The sequence below is a fragment of the Artemia franciscana genome, chromosome 5 (genome assembly GCF_032884065.1).
Source record: "Artemia franciscana chromosome 5, ASM3288406v1, whole genome shotgun sequence".
Lineage (NCBI taxonomy): Eukaryota > Metazoa > Arthropoda > Branchiopoda > Anostraca > Artemiidae > Artemia > Artemia franciscana.
The window spans coordinates 25599285-25622400 of NC_088867.1; the positions used below are offsets into that span (position 1 = coordinate 25599285).

The 23116-nt window shown below is 36.4% G+C and overlaps 1 protein-coding gene across 3 annotated transcripts in view; it reads left to right on the forward strand.

The window, feature by feature from the left end:
* Nucleotides 1–23116, forward strand: part of LOC136027162 (intraflagellar transport protein 57 homolog) — a 67861-nt gene that overhangs the window by 42263 nt on the left and 2482 nt on the right. For all 3 annotated transcript variants that reach the window (XM_065704159.1, XM_065704158.1, XM_065704160.1), the window contains exons 4-6: nt 104–309; nt 14660–14856; nt 19115–19259. In XM_065704159.1, the coding sequence (XP_065560231.1) occupies nt 104–309; nt 14660–14856; nt 19115–19259 (548 nt within the window). The remainder of the gene's footprint in view (nt 1–103; nt 310–14659; nt 14857–19114; nt 19260–23116) is intronic.

The following is a 23116-nucleotide window of genomic DNA, read 5'->3' on the forward strand; positions in this document are numbered from 1 at the left end:
TGACTTGCTCAAGGTTTGATTTTTCCTGAGTTGGGTTTTTTTTTGGCGTTGGGCTCACAGGGAACTAATATTTTATCTACTAATATCCTTGTTTCTTCACTAGCCAAAACCTTTCTTGGCCTGAAAATAACATAGAAATTGAAGATATGGCAAGCGATGCAGATGAGGATGACTATGACACAGAAAACAAATTAATAGCCAGCATAAAAACCGAAGACAGCTCAGGCTATTCAAAAATAGCTCGGGAAAAATGGCTTTTAGAAGTGGAGAAAGCAACACCAAGATTAATTAATTTCTTCAAGCAGCCAAGTAAGATTAAAAATCTACTCTAAGGAGGATATAATTAACAACAGATAAAAAATTACTACATATTTAAAAATATTTGTCAATCCTTCAAAATTACTAGCAAATACTTAGCAAAAAGTAGTAGCATATGAAGCGGTACATTATATACTTTTTACACACATGTCAATATTTCTTCATGTATAAAAAGATGAATGATATCTGTAATTTTGCTTATTTGTAGTTTGTAGCTCATCAATAGCAGCAAAGATAAATTTGATTTTTCTGGAAATGAGCTTTTTTAAATCGAAAAAAAATTTCATGAAGTCTGTAAAACGTTTTGTTTTCCAAAAATATATACATACTTTTTTTTATAATCACCAGAATGACACAAACAAGTCAAACAGTTCGTGGTAACAAACTGGAAAAATTAAGGAGCGACTCGGCTCAACAGTAACCAAAACTTCAAGTTATGACATTTCGATAACAATAGACACTTGAAAGGAACTGGCACTTAATGATGATTCTAAATATCTAAACTGCATTAAGTTTAACTTTACTCCCCCCCGTAAAAGCTACAAGCCTGAGAAAGTTGGCCTGATTTTCTAAAAGGGGGGAGCTTCCCCAAAAAATTAACAAACCTCTTAAAAATCACACCGTCCGATTCAGCGTATCAGAGAACCTCACTGTATAGGTTTCAAGCTCCAATCTGACGAAATGTGGAATGTTGTGTGTTTCCCAGAAGAATGATCTAGAACGTGTGTTTGTTTATTTATTTGATTGTTTTCTTGTTGTTGTTGTTTTTTTTCTTCTTCCGAGGGCTCTTTGAATCAATAGTTCTAGAAGATTAGGGGAGGGCACATATAGATCAAACTTGATAGTTCTAGTGCCTTTTCTGAGTAACAAAAAAATGGAGTGCTACAGGTCGCCCTTTTTCCTTAAGTCATCTGATCAAAATTTTGAGATAGCCATTTTTTTATTATTTAAGAATTAGCGACGCTTCTTGACTACTATGGTCCCTACGTCGGCCCTGCAGTGCAATCCTGCAGCGTGATTCGATCTCTGGGTCCCGTACTACCAAGCCAAGGTCAAATCCACTGCGCCACCACAGGACTTGATAGCTATTTTGTTTAACATAATTCACAGCTCAAATAACTATGCCCTTGATGATGACTTGACCCTCCCCACAGACCACAGGGGAAGGGTTGTAAGTTATCAATTTTGCCCATTATTTACATGTAGTACTTGTTGTTGAGAAAGCATACAGACATTTTTCGGGGGGAGGGGCTCTACGGGGAAAATTATGCGTTGGGGGGGAAAAATTTTCCGCCGGAGAATTTCTCTTTGGGGAGGATAATTTCTGCGAAAAATTTCCAAACAGGGGGATTTCCACCAAGACCTGATAAACGATTAAAGATTAAAAACAAGTCTTTTATCAAATGAAAGCATTCCAAGAAAAAAAAATTTCGGGTGGAGGGGAATTTAAAGTTGAAGTGAAATTTTTCGGGTTTATTTCTCAAGGAGGGAGCGCTTTACGCGAGAGAAGCTTCTGCCGAGGAATTTCTCGTGGGGGGTTCTCCATGAAGAAGATTAATGAGCAACACTAAAACAAACGAACAGGATCTATTCCGAATAAGAGGGGTGTTGCCCTTCCTCAATGTCCCGCTCTTTATGCTAAAAATTGACCTTTTCTTACCCAGTTATTTCAAAACGACTGCTGAAACAAGAAGGTTGTTCCGTTAGAGTAATAAAAATTTTAAGCACCAAAAAACTGTATCTTAAAGAGAGGGGTATTCAGGAGAGCGTAGCACCCCTCTTATATAGAATAATTTCTGTCTTTGTAAGTTTTAGTGTTGCTTCTTACTTTCAGTTTAAAAAAAGGAGATTTCTTTTCTTTAATCACAAGATAAAGCTGTCTAAACTCTGAAAGGAAAGGTAATAGGATCATGTTTATCATGTTTGAGGTGAAAGAATTAGAAGCTTTGTTACGGCATCTTACCAATGGATGTGGTGTCTTGAAGAGACACGGTACGGTGGCCTATCCTTAAGAAATTGCGTTGGTTCATTACTTTTGCAGTGTGCCTGATAGTAACGTAAACGTGTTATCTCTGATGAATGCCCTAAGGCTAGGTAATCGAAGTTGGAGCTTTTCCGATGCTTTGATATGGTTTAGGGCTTGGTTCTGTCATAAGCTCCTTCTTATGTCCCTATCCTCGAAAGGGAAGTCCTGCTTGTGTGGCCTTACACTGACATTATGCTAGACCTGTCAAGTCTGCCCAGCCAGAACCTTGACTGCAAACGGTGCTGCAGGTGACCATAAAGAGTATCAGCCTTTGAGGAAATTTTATCCTAGTAAACAATAAAACGCTGCAATGAATGCCTGATTATTGGATATTTATTCTAAGTTTTGTTTGTTTGATGGGATTTTTTGGATAGATAAACTTCTTCCAAAATAAATTATCTATTTTTAACTTTCTACTAATTTTATATGATATTTAGGTGTATGAATATTGTAAGACTATCTAGGACTATCTAAGAGGCTTGTCTAGGACTATGCCTCTTGGAAATTCATGTTTTCACCAAGTTGGGCCCAGGATTCAACAGAGTCTCTATTAAAGCTGGAAAAAAGATTATTAAGTTCGCGTGGACTTAAGAAGATATAGTAGTCCCTGACGTGCACTGTTGGGACCTATAGATTTTCTGGATGTCATTATATATTCAGTGATTTAAATGATGTGAAAATAGCAACTTGGGACGTCACAGCGTTTCAAAGCAACTATCATATTGACATTCTAAACTTAGAAATTCAGACTTTTTAACTGGGCTTGTTAGGAATTTTGAAACTCATATCCCAGGAATAGAGAGGTGAAATACATTTTAATAACCCAGGCAGGAAAGATGGTGTGCATAAGAAGGGAGTAACTTGCTTACTCCTAACTTGCTTAGGCTGGGAATATGTTAATAATTATTTTACTTACTAATAATTATTTACTTACGCTAGTTACTTATTTTACAATAAAAAACGGAAGGTATCAGTTATAGTACTATATGCCCTTTTAGAATCGACTGATGGTAATGGTAGTGACACAGGGGAATTTTATTTACAGCGACAGGAACAAAAAGATAGGATCCTAGGTAGAAATATAGTATTTTCACTAGGGGCTTTTAATGCCCCTGGTATAAATAGGTAGAAATACTACCTATTACTACCTTTTACTGGTAGAAATAGGGGTAGTTGGTATTTAATCAAGTTAAGTTTGGTGTAGGGAAGGGAAATAGTAGCGGTTATAAACTGTTGCAATTGTGTTGATAAAACAATCTAGCTATAACCAACGTACTATTTGGTCATAATATGAATCATAAGTTAAAATGCTATTCACATGGTTGTATGGAAGCCAACCTTATTCATTATGCTATTCTAAATCTAAGACTGACAGGATCGATACAGGATACAAGGATAACCTATATAGGAGTACTGTTATTGCTGTTGAAGGTAAAGGCCACAATTTAATACTGTCTAGAAAGGGTAGCTGAAATTCGGGATGGGTAGCTACCTTCCGGGAAATTATGACATTGGAAAATTCCAGAATAAATTTGGAGAAAAACTTTTTAGGAACAGTTGAAAACCGATTTGGAGTGTCTAAAATGTAATAGCGAACATGATTAATGGAATAATTTTAGGAAATTATTTTGTAAAGTAGCAGATGGTGTCTTAGAGACGAAAGTTAGAAATGCAGCGGATTGATAGAACATATGAGACTTTATACCTATGATTACATGCATATTATCATACATATGAACATATGAGTATCAATACTTAGTGAGAGACCATATGGGAATAAAAGGAATGAACGGAAAGTAGGAAAGCGATAAAATATGAATTAAGGAGGTACGAAGTGGAGACTATGAGTAAATCTGTGAAGATCTGGAAGATTCAGCCAATCAACATAATGGTAAAATAATGTATTGGCACGTTAAGGAATTGAGAGGGACTAGTTGCCTCGGTTAGATCTAGGAGCAGGACCTCAATTAGTGATGAAGATAGATTGAAAGGAAGACGCGTAGAATTGTTTGAGAATGTGCTGAAGCTTGATACAGTCACCGGAAACTATATAGAAAAGAAGAAGAAAAAGTAAAAGAAATAAAAAATAATAAGACCTCAGTTAATAATGATCGTGAAATAACACTTATAAACGCATTCAAAAGACATTTTTCAAGCAGAGTATAAATAGCATTATAGGATTTTTTTTTTTTATTTGAGAGGTAGGGGGTAACAATCCAACTTTTATTTCTTGTAATATCTTTCATTCAACTTTTTAGATTTTCAAGGAGTGATATTTGAACTGGTTCCAGAATTTTCTTAAATTTGCGTCAATTACTTTGTTTTACATTTATAAGCAAGTTCGTCTGAAAAGCAATTGTTAAATAAAGGACAGGTACTGTAGGTACGGCAACTGAAAGTTTGTTTGTCTTCCTTTCCCCTGTTTTGACATACTCTACCTACTCAAACACTAGAAACAAGAAGAACACTAGGGAACGAATATTTCGGCTCTATGTCCAAGGGCCGTCCTCAGCGAAACATAAACATATAAGAAGAAAAACTTACAACAAGATACAACCAATATAACTATGATTTTTTTTTAAATAGTCACAGCATCCTTACTTCAGCGAAGTTCAACCAGGACTGATAAATAAATTGTGATGAAATGAGACAATTCATTAAAATGAAAGAGAATGATTAGAAACACATTTTTGTTTTTAGTGCTAATCTAGCTTTTTTGGCTGCTGATCTCATAGGTCTATTTGTGACAGGTTCTTTGTTAATGTCTATTGTTTTTATAATATCTCATAAGGTCATTTTTAATTAAATTTGTGTAAAGAACAATTAAAGATTATTTTCCCAAGTCCCTATTTAAGGAAATATTATTAATAATCTTAAGTCTGATTTCAATTGCTTTTCAAATCAATGAATTCAGAAAGCATCCCCTAGGGATTCTTTTAATATGACAAGTTCCGCTTACGTCGTAAGAGAGTTTCAGAAAGGTAGGTCATAAGGTGCCCTATTTAAGCCAAAATCGACCTTGACCTTTTTTCACATTAAATAAAAAAAAACAGTTTTTTGAAATGAAAGTAAGGAGCGACATTAAAACTTAAAACGAACAGAAATTACTCCGTATATGAAAAGGGCTTTCCTCCTCGACACCCCACTCTTTACGCTAAAGTGTTTTATTGTTTTAAAAAGTAGAGTTGCAAGAAAGAATCAAACTTTAGCACAAGGAGCGGGGTGTCGATGAGGAAAGTCCCTTTCATATACGGAGTAATTTCTGTTCCTTTTAAGTTTTAATGTCGCTCCTTACTTTCATTTCAAAAAACTTGTTTTTTTATTTAATTTTTGAAACTTTTTGAATTAATGCATGTCTGATTTTGGCTCTCCATACATAAATTATTAAAATGAAATTTTCATATTAATTCTTTTTTTGGCTAAATGGCTTTCTCTTAGTTTTGATCAGACGATTTTGAGAAATAAGGAATGGAGAAGGAGGCCTAGTTTCCCTCCAATTTTTCGGTTACTTAAAAAGGCAACTAGAACTTTTAATTTTTAACGAACGTTTGTATTAGTAAAAAATATACGCAACTTAAGAATTAACTTACGTAACAAACTTTTATGTTATTATATTTTTGATTTTATATATGGGGGGGTTTGTCCCCTCGTTAAAACCTCGCTCTTCACACTAAATCTCAAGTTTTGTCCCAATTCTTTAAGAATGACCCCTGAATCAGAAAGGAACTAGAATAAATAGTTGAAATTACTAAAAATAATTTAGCATAAAGAGCGAAGTATTTATCTCCTCCTAAATACATCGCTCTTTATGCTAAAGTATTTTTAGAACCCCTCATATGCGTAATAATCTCTGTTCATTTTAATTATTAATGCTTCTTACTTTCAATTGAAAAAACTTTTTCCTGTTTATATTTTCATTGTTTTTTTTTTAATAGTAATGCTAGAAAATCCTGCGCCCTTTTCATTGAATTTCTCTTCCCCCATGAAATATTCCTCCAAGGAAAGATCCTCCCATATAGCCCTATCCCCTGAACCCAGGTACATACGCAGGATTTTTTTTCGGGGGGGGGGGGCAAAACCTTCGAAACAGCAGATATAAAGTAGCACTTTTTTTATTTAGTAATGCGAAAAGCACGTATATCGGAAAATACAGACTAACTTTAATCTGTAGTATTGTAGCGGATGGGAGGGGGGGAAGAAGACTGAAGCCTCAAAAGTACGCTTTAGGCTCGGGTTATGTTCATAGCGATTTAGAACCAGTAATTAATCTATTATATCCCACTGAAAGGGAAATGTTAGGGTTAACAGTTCAATATGGATGCTGTGGGGGGTAGTTCTTTTATTACAAAAACGTAGATTTTATTTAAAAATGACAGTTTCCAAAATTGATCCATTAAAAGCTGTACTTTATCCTGAAAGGGGGGGGGGATAAAAGCCCTAATATCAAGGATAATTCTATTTTGCTGTGGAAAACAAACTCTCTTTACAAAAAAATAACAGCACAATTGCTAATTACTTAAAAGAGGATAAAAAGTTAGACAGAAAATGGGTTAACAATTGGCCAATGCCTTGACCAGATAATGGCATGCTGTAAAATCCCCCAAAAAAGGCTTAACATATATATCTAGATTCTTAATAAATGTCCTATTTTCGCCAGAAATCCCAAGAAACCATTGACTAATTTAATATTTGGCAAAGTTTCGGGGGGGGGGGGGGGCGGGCCTGAAGGCCCTCCTGTGTACGTGCCAGCCTGAACCTTACACCCAAGCCAAAAAAATCCCCCTGAAAATGTCGGTACACTTCCCAATAACCATTACTGTATGTAAACATTGGTCAAAGTTTGTAACTTGCAGCCCCTCCCCCAGAGACTGTGGGGGGGGGTATGTCATCCCAAAGACATAGTTATTATGGTTTTCGACTATGCGGAACAAAATGGCTATGTCATAATTTTGATCCGTTGACTTTGGGAAAAAATGAGCATGGGAGGGGGCCTAGGTGCCCTCCAATTTTTTCGGTCACTTAGAAAGGGCACTAGAACTTTTCATTTCCGTTAGAATGAGCCCTCTTGCAGCACTCTAGGACCACTTGGTCGATACGATGATCCCTGGGGGGAAAAAACATACAAACAAACAAATAAACACGCACCCGTGATTTGTCCATTACTGTAAATGTGGGATACGAAATCCCACATTTTTGTAGATTGGACCTTGAAATTTTTTCTATAGGGTTCTTTGATACGCTGAATGCTATGGTGTGATTTTCGCTAACATCCTATGACTTTTAGGGGGTGTTTTCCCCCTATTTTCCAAAATAAGGCAACATTTTTCAGGTTCGTAACTTTTGATGACAAAGACTAAATTTGATGAAACTTATATATTTAAAATCAGCATAAAAATTTGATTCTTTTGATATATCTGTTAGCATCAAAATTCCGTTTTTTAGAGTTTCGTTTACTATTGAGCCGGGTCGCTCCTTACTACAGTTCGTTACCACGAACTGTTTGATCACCTAATTTTGTCAAAGATCTTTTAAGCTGCTTTGAAGTTTTTTACGATAGAAACATAAAGCGTTTAAATTCTTTCTATCAGTTAAATTAAATAATAAAAAACAAGTTTTTAACTGCAATTAAGGAGTAACATTAAGAATTAAAACGAAAAGAAACTATTCCGTATATGAAAGGGGTTGTCCCCTCCTCAACCCCTCGCTCTTTACGCTAAAGTTTGACTGTTTCTCATAACTCTACTTCTTAAAACAATAAAAACTCTAACGCAAAAAGCGAGGTGTTTAGGAGGGGACAACCCCTTTCACATACAGGATAATTTCTGTTCGTTTTAAGTTTTAATTCTGCTCCTTACTTGCAGTTAAAAATCTTGTTTTTTATTATTTAATTTCTGGACGTTCTTTGGTTAATGCACGTTTTGATTTTGGCTCACCTTACATGCATAATTAGAACAAAATTTGCATGTTAATTTTTTGGGGGGTTAAATGGCTTTTCCATAGTTTTGATCGGACGATTTTGATATAAAAAGGGGTGGGGAAGGAGGCCTAGCTGCACTCCAGTTTTTGGTCTCTTAAAAAGGCAACTAGAACTTTTTATTTTTCTTACGAACGTTCTTATTAGTAATAAATGTACGTAACTTACGAATAAACTTACGCAACTAAATTCTATATTTTGTGTATTTTTATTACATATATGAGGGGGTTCTCCCCCTCGTCAATACCTCCCTCTTTACACTGAAGCTTCAACTTAGTCCAAATTCTTTAAGAATGACCCCTTAATCACAAAGGCCGTAGAATAAATAGTTGAAATTACTAAAAGTACTTTAGCGTAAAGAATGAGGTATTGTGGAGGAAAAAAAACCCCTTATATACTTAATAATTTATGTTCATTTTAAGTTCTAATGCTGCTCCTTACTTCCACCCGAAAAAAGTTTTTCTTATTCATTTTCTCGTTATTTTTTTAATAATACTTGAAAATCCTGTGGCCCTTTCATGCATATTTTGTCCCCTCATGATAAATTCCTCCATGGAAAGATCCTCCCACGTAACCTCCTCCCCCGACCCCTCTTTGAAAAAGTCTCCTGAAAACGTCTTTACGCGTCCCAATAAACATTACTATTTGTAAACAATGGTCAAAGTTTGTAACTTGCAGCCCCTCCGCCAGGGATTGTGGAGGATTAAGTCGTCCCGAACAGCATAATTATTAGGTTTTTCGACTATATTGAATAAAATGGCTATCTAAAAATTTTGATCCAGTGACTTTGGAAAAAAATCGGCGTGGGAGGGAACCTAGACACCCTCCAATTTTTTTAGAATGAGCCCTCTCGTGACATTCTAGGACCACTGGGTCAATACGATCACCAATGGGAAAAAAAACAAAAACTAATAAACATGAATCCGTGATCTGTCTCCTGGGAAAAAATACGAAATTTCACATTTTTGTAGATAGGAGCTTGAAGCTTCTGCAGTAGGGTTCTCTGATACGCTTGATTTGATGGTGGGATTTTCGTTAAGATTCTTTGACTTTTAGGGGGTGTTTCCCCCTATTTTCTAAAATAAGGCAAATTTTCTCAGGCTCGTAACTTTTTATGGGTAAAAATAAATTTGATGAAAATTATATATTTAGAATCAGCATAAAAATTTGATGTAACTATTGGTATCAAAATTCCATTTTTTAGAGTTTTGTTTACTATTGAGCCGGGTTGCTCCTTACTACAGTTCGTTACCACGAACTGTTTGATTAGCTTAATTTGATTAGTGTTGAAGATTATCATTCTGTAGGCAAATATAAATGGAAGTTGTTTGGATACTGTGCAGCCCTTCGATGCCTGAAGTTTTTAAAAAGAAAGAAATAACTTCCACATATGTTTATGTGATTTATTTAAGGTCATTCCAGCACAAAAATGACAAGAATAAAATTTAATTGATTAAAGTAAGAGAAACTTCATAATGATTTTCACAACCAATATATGGAAATAACACCATATATTACCTAGCTATTGTGGTAAGATATGAAACATTTTCTACTTGGCGTGAAACATGAAGCCACTTGGCACTTCATACACATCACATCGGAGTAGGCTTAACACAGTCAGCCCCTCTGTATACTGGCCATCCAAGTTGGTAAGTACTCCTAGTCTTCAAGTTTACTTAAGTCTCGTGAGTGGCAAATATACTTTCTTCTCTTTTGGTGGTCTTGGCTTCATTGAGTGGTCTTGGCTTCATTGAGTGGTCTTCCTCTCTTAGGTGTTGCTGAGGCTGTATCAGACAGCAAGGTGCGTGCAATGACAGCAAGGTGCGTGTAATGCACCACGATGATGCCAAGATCACGGGCTTCTGTCCAGAAGGAAGATACCTGTGACATAGAATCCTCCATTTACAACGGAAAGGTCAAAAATAAAAAAATCCTCTAGTACCACATGTTTCAAAACTTTAAATCCATTCGACAGTCATACGAGCCTCTTCGCTTTGCTTTCATTTTGCTATCGAGTTTCCAAAGCGCAGCTTTTTAGCCTGTTTATCCTAACTCTAACCAATGTAAGTATACTGTGTCATTTTGGGTCTGGGCCAAGTCTGGTAATAATAACTAGTTGTCGTGAAAGGGCATTTGTTCATGGACTTTTGGATTCTTCCTCGACAGCCGGAGGATGAAATCAGCACCTACCACCAAATCACTCGTATCAACCGATCCCTTGCCGGAATAAACTTGGAAGTCATGCACAATTCCACTTATTCCTGCTCTGAGAATGAACTTGCGTTCTCACTTGTGTGGATTTTTTAAATTGCACTGCTTCAGTGATTTATTTCTGTTTCTTTGGAAGTATTTGCTAATCAAAGATCTGATGTTCTTCTGAATTTAGCTTCATGAAATTGGCTCGAACCTTCTTTATCAAGGACGAATTTTTTTTGTGATCCTTGTCTCCTGGTCTTCCCTGAAGACCAGGGGAAGACCCCTGTGACCTGGATCTCCCTGAAGCTTCTGTGATATATGAATGAAAAAAAAGGTTTTTCAAATGAAACTAAGGAGCAACATTCAAACTTAAAACGAACAGAAATTATTACGTATACGAGGAGGATCGTCCTCTCGTCTATACCTCGCTCTTTACGCTAAAGTTCGAATTTTTGTCCCAATTCTTTAAGCAATCCTGAGCCTCAAAGGTCATTTAATTGAAATAAATAGCTCTTTTAAAAGTACTGAAAAAACTTTGACGTAAAGCGCGAAGTATTGACGAGAGGGCGGCCCCCCTCATACACGTAATAATTTCTGTTAGTTTTAAGTTTTAGTGTTGCTCCTTACTTTTAGTTGAAAAACTTATTTTTTCTTTAATTTCTGATCGTTTTTTAAATAATGCAAGAAAATCTGGCTGCCCCCACTGGCAGATTCAGGGGGCCGGGGGACCCCTCCAAGATTTTTTATGGCACCCTCCTTTCCTGTTTCTTTTTCTTTTGCTCTGTCTTTAGAATGAATTTGTCAATTTGGTCAATTACTGGCACCTTTTTCCAATTGCCCCCCCCCCCAAGATTTTGCTCATTGGCGCCCTTGTCCCATTGGGACTCCTACAAGATTTAGCATAGACAACCCCTGACCCCCTCAAAGGAATTTTTTTTTTCCCCTATGAAAAATTCCTCCATGGAAAAATCCTTCTGAAGGATACCATTAAATGTGATGAATTTTACATATTTTGAATAAGCATCAAAATTCGATTCTTTTGATGATCTATTGTTATCAAGACTCTGTTTCTTAAAGTTTCGGTTACTATCGAGCAGCATCGCTCCTTACTTACATTTCTCCATCATGAACTGTTTGACTGTGATTAAAATGGAAATACTTCTTCGTCGCTTCAAATTTGTCACTTCGCGTAGCATCAGATAACATAGGGTAGTAGCATCAGATAACATAGGGTTTCGTTCAATCAGTAGCTGTGAGGGGAAGGGTGTTTACACTATACCTGTAACGAAATTAGTCCCATAAAACGTACAATCTCTGCCAAAGAAATGCTTAATTTCTTGCCATCTTTGTGAAGCACATGTATATTTTTTTAGTCGTGTATATAACCTCTTTATTTATTTTTTTTAGGTAGGTAGGTAATTTTATTCAAAAAACAATACAATAAACTTTCATTCATCAGCTAAAAAAAATAGGCCGCAATGGCCTGTAAGCATATCTGACATCATATACGATCCATTTCTTTAAAATATTTCACTTACATCAAAAAAAAAAAAAAAAGATAAATAAACTACAAAAAAAGAAAAAAACACAAAAAAAGAAAACAAAACAAAAACTAATGGTCAATTTGACAAAATGGGGGGGGATACCCTTCTCTCAATCTAAAATACTCAACATTACTAATTGTTCAGAAGATGGGCCTTGAGGTGACGTTTCAGCTGAGGCAGACTCTCTGATTCCTTAACTTGCTGTGGGAATGGACCCCAGACGGACGGTCCCATGTATCTGATGACATGAGCCGACCGGGAAGCATTCCGAAACTCATGAACAAGATTATTTGAATTTCGCGTGACATAATCATGATAGGAAGAACCCAAGCTAAAAAAAATCATTAAAAATATCAGGCCCTAAATTATGTAGACACTGATATACTAAAAAATCAATCTGCATGTCTCTGATTTTTCCAACATCCAAAATATCAAACTTCTTATATATAGACACAGTGCTAGCGCTTCCACGATCATAATTTCCTAGAATTCTAATTGTCTTATTCTGTTGCACTTGAACTCTCCTGTAATTAGACTGAAAGTTACTAGCCCAGATTAAACAACCATAATTTATATACGACGCTATTAAAGTATGGTACAGTGACATTAAAACTTTCAAAGGAAGCACATTTTTTAGACGCCGCAGCATTCCAACTCCCCTTGACACTTTGCAAGAAACTAGGTCACTGTGCGCCTTCCAACTCAGTTTGAAGTCAATAAGAAACCCGCGAAAAGCAATCTGACATTTTCCAATAGAATTTTGCCCTTGATTCATCAATCGACTTGAAACTGAATTTTCCAGAGAGTTTCCGGTGGTTTAATATTCCTTTTCTACTAGCAATATCTTGTTGTTGACCCTTGTTGTGCTCGAATCGCTTCACCTTTACTAGCTTGAGACTCACCCTGACTTTCGAAGTCGTCAGCTTAAATTTGACCAGTTTCCATTCCAGCTTCGAGCAGTTCTTCTAAAAAAATGACATATTCATTAGGATAAAGGTACTTCGAATCAGGTGGGTTGGTTTCAAAGGTACTTCGGTTTCATTCGGCAAGTCTTCAAGGCCAGAAGCATCAGCTTGGAAAAGGACAGGACACAATCGATACCCTGTGTCAATAAAATTGGGCATATACCTAGTTCTTCCGTCATCTTCTGCTGTTGTTGGTAAAATGAATTTAGATTCGTCCATTGCAACCTAAAAATAACATGTTGGTTGGGAAGATTAGTCAATGTTACTGATCAATCTTGCTGCATCTACAGGAAACTATAGGTAATTTGGTTACAGAAATATTATTGTTTTACTGCTGAAGATGTGTGTGGTTCCCTAAAGCTACAAATCATGTTTAGCACGGTCAAACCATTAGATATTATTAGACAACGACGTTAAAACAGCAGTTATGGGATATCTTGGAATGTCACACTCTATATAAGTTCAGTTGCCTGAAGTCGCCGGAACAAAGATTTTAGAGCCCCTGCATTCCTTTTCCTCTATCAATGCAAATGACTCGTTAATTGAACTTTCAGGCCTTCCTCTCTGCTGGACCGAGAAAAGGAAAAATTTAAAACAAATCACTACGGTGTCTATTCAAGTCAATACAGTGTCAAGTTAATACAAAATATGCAAGACACTAGGACATGACTTTTTCCTAGTAATTTGGCATAGAAAGGGTAAATTTTCTCTGCGTTCATCCGATATCGTGCAATATCCGACGTACGACATTGCACACATTGTCTCACGCTTGTCTGTGTATGCGTCTGCAGGAGGGGGACAAAGGACTCATGGATGGTCAAAACGCAGAACTAAGCCCATATCCGTGATCTATGTACCAGATATTCCTGTCAACGATTTTTTAAAGGTGCAAGTTATTTTCTAAGTCGTTATTTTAGAATATAAGACGACAAAAAATCAATTTCACCTCAATCGGTATTGGCCAATTTTTTATGTGCTGTAGAGAACTTTTTTTGGTTCAAATGATACCAAAATCGAAACTTTTGCAATATGTTTGAGGTAACTACTAAGATTAATTTAAAATGACTGTAGTAATAGCAGTTCCGAGTGGTGTCTTGAACAGTTTTGATAATAAGAAATTCTGAAATTTATTGACCCGAAGCTGCCTCTTAAATGAGGCAGCTGTAAATGACAAAATGACATTTTATGCTAATAAACTTTGGTTCCGGAAATAACATCTTCTTTTTACTTAAATTCTGTAGGGGAATCTTAATCGCGTATACAGAAAAATGTCGATACCAATGTCGTTCAATATTATCATAAAAAAGTATCTTATGTTCGGCAGCGTGCTTGAGGATTTTTTCCGCTTCTAAAAACTATAGGCTTTTTTATTCGTCGGTTCCGGGTTTTCTGTATTTCAGTATTCTATTGATATAGGGAATTATCTTTGGTTTGTTATTTTCAACTTCGCTTCTTACTTCTATCATCGAAAAAATCCCATCAAAATAGGTAATAGTGTTTTAATAACCAAAAATAGTGTTAAAACCACTATAGAAAAGTTTCAGATTTTTCGTCACGAAGGTTTCATTTCCATAGCTTACGCATTAATAAGCTTATGGGCTGAATTTATTTCACAGCTATGATTAATGTTTTACAGAAATCAATGACTGGAGGAACCGACTTGCAGCAATTAATAGATGTCAGGACAAGCTGAAGGGTTCAAGTACTGATCTGGCAGTTGCGCTTGAGAAATTTTCTGGACGACTGATCTCTAATATTGACCGCATTGAATCTAGACAAAAGTATTTGAACAACCAGCTTTTGTCGTTTGTTCGAGAATATCAGTCTTGCCAGGTACTTTTTTAAATTATTCTACTACCCAAAATCAAAACACTGTTCCTCCATAAACCAAGTTTTGAGCTATGACAGTTTGCAATTACTAGGTTGTATGAGAAATTATAGGAGACTCTGGTTTTTACAACAAAGACAAATAATAGTGACATCTGGTAATTTAAGAGCTACCACCAGCCAATAAATCAGGGATAAAATACGATGCACTTGACTAAATTTGCAAGGATTCAGGGGGGGGCTGTAGTGCCCGTTTTCCTACCACTGTAAGTGCCCTTGCGCATGATTCAATGCAAACCTATTCTTCGCAATGAGTTTCTTTTTATGTAAGTACGCATAATAAAAGGCAGTGTCCCCTCCAGAATAAACGGTAGTCTGGAAATAAAAATTCAGAAGACTCAACCTGGAATGACGTCGTAATTGGGTCATTCGAGTGCCTTCAATACTCTGTTACTATTTCCAAGCAACACTCCTGCGTGACAGCTAGTCTATTCAAGATTAAGTTTAGATCTCAGTTTTCACCCTTTTGCCATCGACTCAGATTAATCGCTCAATGAAAAGCAAGGAGTGTATATATCAATTAGGTCTTATCCCTGCTCAACAGCGGATTCGAGAAAAATGACCAGCCTAACCTAAAGAAGGTTTGAAGGGTTCGTCAACTTCACGGTTGGGCTAGTAACATGAAACAGCACCTTTTTTGCCTGTTAGCCGGTATTATGCTCTCAATATCATTTCCACCCTTAAGCTCATGTGAAACGACTCAGCAAAATTTCTCTAGGGGGGAAGGCAAGAGAGAGATATCACCCAAGTATCACCACAGAAATTCTCAACTATTGCTTGGGTATTGAGAAATGATAGCACATCACAAAAATGATCAACTACGTCTTAGTTATGGAAAAATGACATTTTGTTTCTTACCCTAGCCTCGGTGAACTAAAAAAAAGGACCTTCATCTTTACAACCGTATTAGTATTTTTGTTTTTCTTTGAAGTTTGTAGTTATTTACGAAATTAAAGAGCCCTTACATCACTCAGGTGGCTCAGGGCTCTTTTGTCTAGTCAAAAGCCATGTTTACCTACCATTATCGGCAGTATCCATGGCTAAAAATTATTTTACCGAAACTCTAACGTTTTATCCTGGATGATACAGCTGTAAACCCGATGTGAAACTAGTTACTTTATCTTGTAAATTTTGAGTTTCGCAGGAAGAATTTTATCGTGATGGCAAACCGAGGCATCAAAAAAATCTTCTCTAAGCATTTCGAGCTCCTATCTGTAAAACTGTGAAATTTTGCGGTTTTTTTTAGATAGTCATAGAACTTGGTGCTACAGAGAAGTGGTTTTGCCATTTTGTGGCACTGAACAAAGATATTGCCCGAAATAGGGTCAAATTGCAGTAGATTGAAAATACTGACATAGCCAGTCAATAGAGGGATTCAGTTAAACTTTACTGAAAACAAAAAAAAGAATGACCGTGGACTGTCAATTTAATATAGCCTACATGTACTGATGTGTATTTTTTTTCTGTAAAGTGCAAATTACGCTCCGCTCTTGAGAAGGCATGGGGATCGTCAGCCCTGCTCATGTTAATTTTTGCTCGTTTTGAGTTTGACGTTATCTATTGTAATTACTGTTCGAAATTATAACTCTTGCCCTGAGGGCTGTGGGGGGCTCGTCATCCTTAAAGACATAATTTCCGAACCTTTCAATTAGGTTGAATAATATGGCTATATCAAAATTTTTTATTGAATGTGTTTGAGGAAATGTTGAACATGGGAGGAGGGGTTAGTTGCCCTTCAATCACTTTCAACTAATAAAAATGGCACTAGCCCTTTCAATTTCCAATCGAATGAGCCTTTTTCGAAGTTTCTACGACACCAAATAGCCATTTCAAAATGTCAAGATCAACCATATCACAAAGCTATATGAAATGGAGGGGGGGGGGTTCATCCTCAAAAATGTAATTTTCGGACCTTTCATTTACTTTGAACAAAATTGCTATTCAAAAATTTTAATTGGATGTGTTTGGGAAAATGGTGGGCGTGGCAGAGGGTTAGGGGCCCTCCAAACACTTTTAACTATAAAAAAAAGCCCTTTCAAATTCCAATCAAATGAGCCTTTTTCAAAGTTTCTACGACAAAAAATGGTCATCTTAAAATGTATATCAGATGCGTTTCAGGAAAATATGAGGTGTCGGGGGAGGGGGGGGGGTATCCATCCTCTGATTACTCTGAATCTGAAAAGGGGCATTGGACTTCTGATTACCATCACAATGAGCCCCCTCCAAAGTTTATGTAATCACCCTTTCTATATATACCTTATGTGTCCCCAGGGCATAGCTTCCAACCCTTGCTCTGAGGGCTCTGAGGGTGGGGGGGTTCATCCTCAATGAAATAATTTCCGGAGCTTTCCACTGCATTGAACAAAATGGCTATCTCAAAAATTTGATTAGATATGTTTGGGTAAATGGTGAGCCCAGGAGAGGGGTTTGTTGCCCTCCAATCACTTTCGACTATAAAAGGGGCACTAGTCCTTTTGATTTCCAAGCGAATGAGTCTTTTATGAAGTTTCTACGACAACAAATAGTCATCTAAAAATTTCTGTCAGGTGTATTTTGGGAAAATATGAGATGGAGGGAGGGGGTGTCCACGTTCCCATTACTCTGAATCTCAAAAAGTGCACTAAAACTTCTGATTAACAATCCAATGAGACCCTTCTCAAGTTTTTACGATCACCCTTTCAATATAAACGTTATACGACCCCAGGGCATAACTTACAACCCTTGTCATAGGTGCCGGGGGGGGGAGGTTCATCCTCAAAGACATAATTTCCGAAGCTTTCAACTATGTTGAACAAAATGGCTATCTCAAAATTTTTATTGGATGTATTTGGGGAGCTGGTGGGCGTGGAAGGGGTGTTAGTTGCCCTCCAATCGCTTTCGACTATTTAAAAGGGCACAAGCCCTTCCAATTTCCAATCGAATGACCCCATTTTGAAGTTTCTACGACAACTCCTTCGAAACGAAGTGCCCTGGTCTAAAAGAAAAAAAAATACATTGTGCCCACACCGCTCTTTACTTGGGCAGTGCTATTGCGCTGCCTATGATAACTAAGGAGAAATCGCACCACAACAAAATGCTGATGTCTTGCCAAATTGTTCCATGAGGTAATGTTTTTATCCGAATGGGGCTAAATTGCCATGGAGAAAAAATCCTCACATAGTCAATCGCTATAAAACTATCACAGATAGCTTCCAAACCCACGGAAAATAAGGTTCCCCTGCGGAAAATCTCGTCCAGAATATTATCCCCACAGAAAATTCCGCCCGGAAAATCCCCCTCTCCCCACAGAAAATTCCTTCCAAGAAAATTCCCCCCACAGAAAAATTATCTTCTGAAAATTCATCCTAGTGAAAAATTCTCCCTCCCTCCATGTGCCAAATGGAGCAGTCATTGAGAAATTAAAAATAAGTACCTAAAAATTTCGACCGAATGTCCAAACGGGTAACAAAAGGACCAGATATCAAGACAGTTAAAGGACACAGATTTCCAGGGGAGGAAAATTTTCGAGGGGAAATTATCCGTGGGTGATTGTCTGGGAGAATTTTCCGGGGGAAAGTGCCTAGCATATACAAAATGTCATGTTCATCCCCAAAAATATATATTTGGTTACATTGGATACATTTTTACATGAATACGGACAGATACACAGAAGCGTGAAAAATACATTTTTAGGCAGCTTTTTCTTACTTTTCATGAGGGGTCTTTCAGATAAATGTGGCAGGGAGAGGTATTGCACCAAAAATCTTTAGTTATACTGTAAAGACTAGGATGTTAAACAGGTGGAAAGCCGGAGAGATATTAAACATTCCAAGGGGAGAGGACAAGGACGTAAAAGTTCCTCCCATACACTGAAGGCGAGGGTTATCAGAATACAGTTTTTAAGGGAGGAGAAAGAGGTCAAATTACGGAAAAAATTAAATTTTGGGACCACAGTTTTAACCTTATCTAGTGGAGAGACGGAGGAGTTTTTCCCACCCGGTTAGAGATCAACCACGAGGTAGAACCCTATATAGTATTAAATAAAAAATAAAAACAAGTTTTTTTAACTAAAAGTAAGGAGCGATATTAAGACTTAAAACGAACAGAAATTACTCCGTGTATGAAAGCGGCTGTTCCCTCCACAACGCCTCGCTCTTTACGCTAAAGTTTGAAACTTTCTCTCAATTCTAATTTTTAAAACAGTAAAGAACTTAATTTTTTATAGGATGAGCTCCATGCTGCCAAGAAAAAATTCAAAGAAGTTGGAGGTGGGGTGACAAGTCGTAATGAGAACATTAAGAAGCTAGATGGTGAAATAGCAAAGCTTAAACAGCAGCTAGATGAGAGAGGCCAAGCAGTAACCGACGGAGGTGCTATATTTTTGTTTCTATCACAATTCAGTAATATTTTCTTTTAAAAAATTAGTTTTTTTTTTAGTTTTGTCAGTGGCGAGGGAAGAGCAAATGCTTAATAAGTGTTTAATAGTTGAAGGTAACTGTTTCCTCGCTAATGATTATTCTTATCAAGAGAAATCCTAACAAAGTCCTGATATTCATGATTTCGGAAACAACGTCGATTTATTCAGAAATAACTCATTTGTACATATTCTATTCTCTGGACAATTTCGAGTACAGCCTTATTCCAGATCAGCCCAGAGCTTAAAAAACAATGGGGTGCAAAACATGCTTTCAATGAAAATTTTGTTGTTATTGCAATGTCCTGTTCCAATATTTCAAAATTCCTTTTATGATGTTCCATTAGCACCCAATATTTTGAAAATGGCTCCAAGAATCCAGATTCCATTCAGACCCACCAATGAATGTGAGATTTTTTTTTCTGGTTTATTTTCCCACAAAAAAAAAAAAATAATTCGAGACAAAGTCTGCCCGAAGAATGAAGTGAGAGTTGTCTTTGCCATGTAATGGTATACTATTAGTAATTGATAAAATAAGTATTTTAAAAAAGAAAGTGAAGTCAGAATTCATTTGAAGTTGTGGAAATTAGACTAATCCAACTATAATTTTGTGATAAAAGTATTTTGTCATATATGTTTCTTCATTTTTAGTCTTTTTTACTTTCTCTGAGAATAAATTATAATCGTAAGAAAATTTTCTTGGTCTAACTAGGATAACAACATAAAATACATCAATTTTATCATTTGTCAACAAGTTACATTGAACATAAGCTTCACTTTTGACTTCATTCAAAATTTTAAACGAATATATTCCTGGTTGGTCATTACAGATAAGAAGGGCTATAAACAATAATTCTGGAAGGTCACCTAAATATTATCAGCAAGATCTCTGAGAAGCGGTCAAACAAAAATAGTTAAACTGTAACAGGCAACACAGGTTATTTTTTTAGCCTTTTTAGAAATGCACTTGGCGGGCCACCTGTATATAAAAATCATGTATATACTTTTATTAGATCTAGACTCACGATAGACTCTATATGGAGTGAAACATTGAAGTATAATTATGTACTATTATTCTGTGTACTTTTATTGTTATAAGTGAACATAGATAATATAACAAGAATAATTCTAGATGCACATTCTAAAGAAATATACAACACTAAAACTGAAAAACACAGAGAGAAATGTAAAATAGAAAAAACAAAATCATTTAAAATATTTATTTTACTTGTGTGGTTTTGTAGCTTCACTCTTCTACATAGCTTTGTGTGTTCCATTTCTCAATTGGAAAATTTCTCGTTCATGACGCAAATAATTTAAAAGTTTGTTTTGATTCTGATCAAAAGCGTGGTTATTTAGTGTTCATAGTTTTGATAGTTAGTTTTGAATGACTGGATGTAAAAATTATGTCCTTTTTTAATGCAATGGTTTCCATCACCTTTGTCATTATATTTTATGAAAAAAAAATAAGAAGAATCTTGCGGACAAAAAAGTATTCAAGGCGGGACGTGGACTAGCCACTGCTGATTGTTGGATCGTGGCTACACGATCCGATAATCGTGTGAATGTCTTGATTTTTTTTCATAGCAATATGTATATTTGTTTGGGTTAATTTTCTAGTTATTATTTACAAACTTAGCTCTTTTAATTAAAATAACTGCTGAAATCGGTGGCAAAAAAAGGTGCGTGGGTCCGACCTTTTAGATAAAATGAAAACTTTCAACAGCAGTTTCCCGATCTGTAAGATGAACCTAGCTGAAGATGAAAAGATATAGCATGAATGGATAAGACTTAGGAACAAATAAGTCGGGTTTTTCAAACCCATTCCTCGTCATTTCTTATTTTCCGCTTTGATAATAGAAGTAGGACTTTAAAATGATGAATAAACACACATTATTCATGTTTTTTTTCTCATCAAAATACATAAATATGAGGCTTGTGAATTGTAAAGGAAGCGTTAGTCCACTGACGCTTCCTTCAAAAATTCAGTCATAAATTAGCAAGGGTTTTGAATACTTATGTGACCAATATCAGAAACCTGTTACCATGACTCCTTTAGCAGATGTGACAAACGATAAAGTGACCATTTTATAATAAAGCTTACACTGATCTTGACTAATCAAAAGTAAAATTGAAATTCCAGAAGACTTTATTTATCAGATCTTTGTGGTTGAACCACCACAAGAATTTTTTATGGCACTTGGTATTAACCAAGTGACATATAGCAATCGCAAATTCTGTCGATCTGTCTGTCCCGGTTTTGCTACTTTAGGCACTTTCAGGTAAGCTAGGACGATGAGATTTGGCAGGCGTATCAGAGACCAAACCAGATTAAATTACAAATAGTCGTTTTCGCGATTTGACAATCTGGGAGGGAGTGGGGGGTCGGTTAATTTGAAAAAAAAAAAACAGAAAAAATGAATGAAATTTCTTAAGCCGAACTGGCCAGACATGACAATAAACAATAAAAAGAGATAAAACTCTACAAAAAGAAAACTTCAAACGAGACGACGGCCAGTAGAATTAAAAGACTAAAACAACGCGGATATTTCACCTGTATCCAAACAAGGCGTCTTCAGTACAAGATAGAAAATTAAAAGAAAACTAATCTAAAAACAAATAAAAACCACCACCAATTATAATAAATACAATTGTCGCTACTTCTTCACGTAGGGAAAAATAAGCACAAGTCCTAGATACGTGATTGACATAACCGGAACTGATCCGCTCTCTTTGAAGAGTTGGGAGGGGGGATAATTCTGAAAAATTAGAAAAAATGAGGTATTTTTAACTTACGAAGGAGTGATCGGATCTTAATGAAATTTCATTTTTGGAAGGATATCGTGTCTGAGAGCTCTTCTTTTAAATCCCGACGGGATCCGATGGCTTTGGGGTGGGGGCCTAAAATCTTGGAAAACGCTTAGAGTGGAGGGATCGGGATGAAACTTGGTGGTAAAAATAATCGTAAGTCCTAGATACGTGATTGAAATAACCGGAACGGAACCGCTCTTATTGGGGGAGGAGGGTTAATTCTGAAAAATTAAAAAAAAATGAGGTATTTTTAACTTACGAAGGAGGGATCAGATCTTAATAAAAATTTGATGTTTAGAAGGATATCGTGTCTCAGAGCTCTTATTTTAAATCCCGACCAGATCCGGTGAAGGGGAAGTTGGGGGGGCGGAACCTAAAATCTTGGAAAACGCTTAGAATGGAGGGATCGGGATGAAACTAGGTGGAAAAAATAAGCACAAGTCATAAATACGGGATTGACATAACCGGAACGGATCTGCTCTCTTTGGGGGAGTTGGGGGGGAGGGTTAATTCTAAAAATTAGAAAAAATGAGGTATTTTTGACTTACGAAAGAGTGATCGTATCTGAATGAAATTTCATATTTAAAAGGGCCTTGAAACTCAGATCTCTTAATTTAAATCCCAACCGGATCCAGTGTCATTAGGGAGGGGGGGGGGCGGAAATCTTGGAAAACACTTAAAGCGGAAAGATCAGGATGAAACTTAGTGGAAAGAATAAGCAAAAGTCCAAGACAGGTGACTGACATAACCGGACTGGATCCACTCTCTTTGGTGGATTTGGGTTGGGGGGGGGAGTAATTTGGAAAAATTAGAAAAAATGAGGTATTTGTAAATTACGAATGGGTGATAAGATCTTAATGATTTTTGATATCTAGAAGGATCTTGTGCTTCAGAACTCTTATTTTAAATCTCGGCCAGATTCGGTGACATTGAAGGGAGTTGGAGGGGGAAACCAAAATTCTTGTAAAACATGAAAATCGAGGTATCTTACGAATCAGTGAT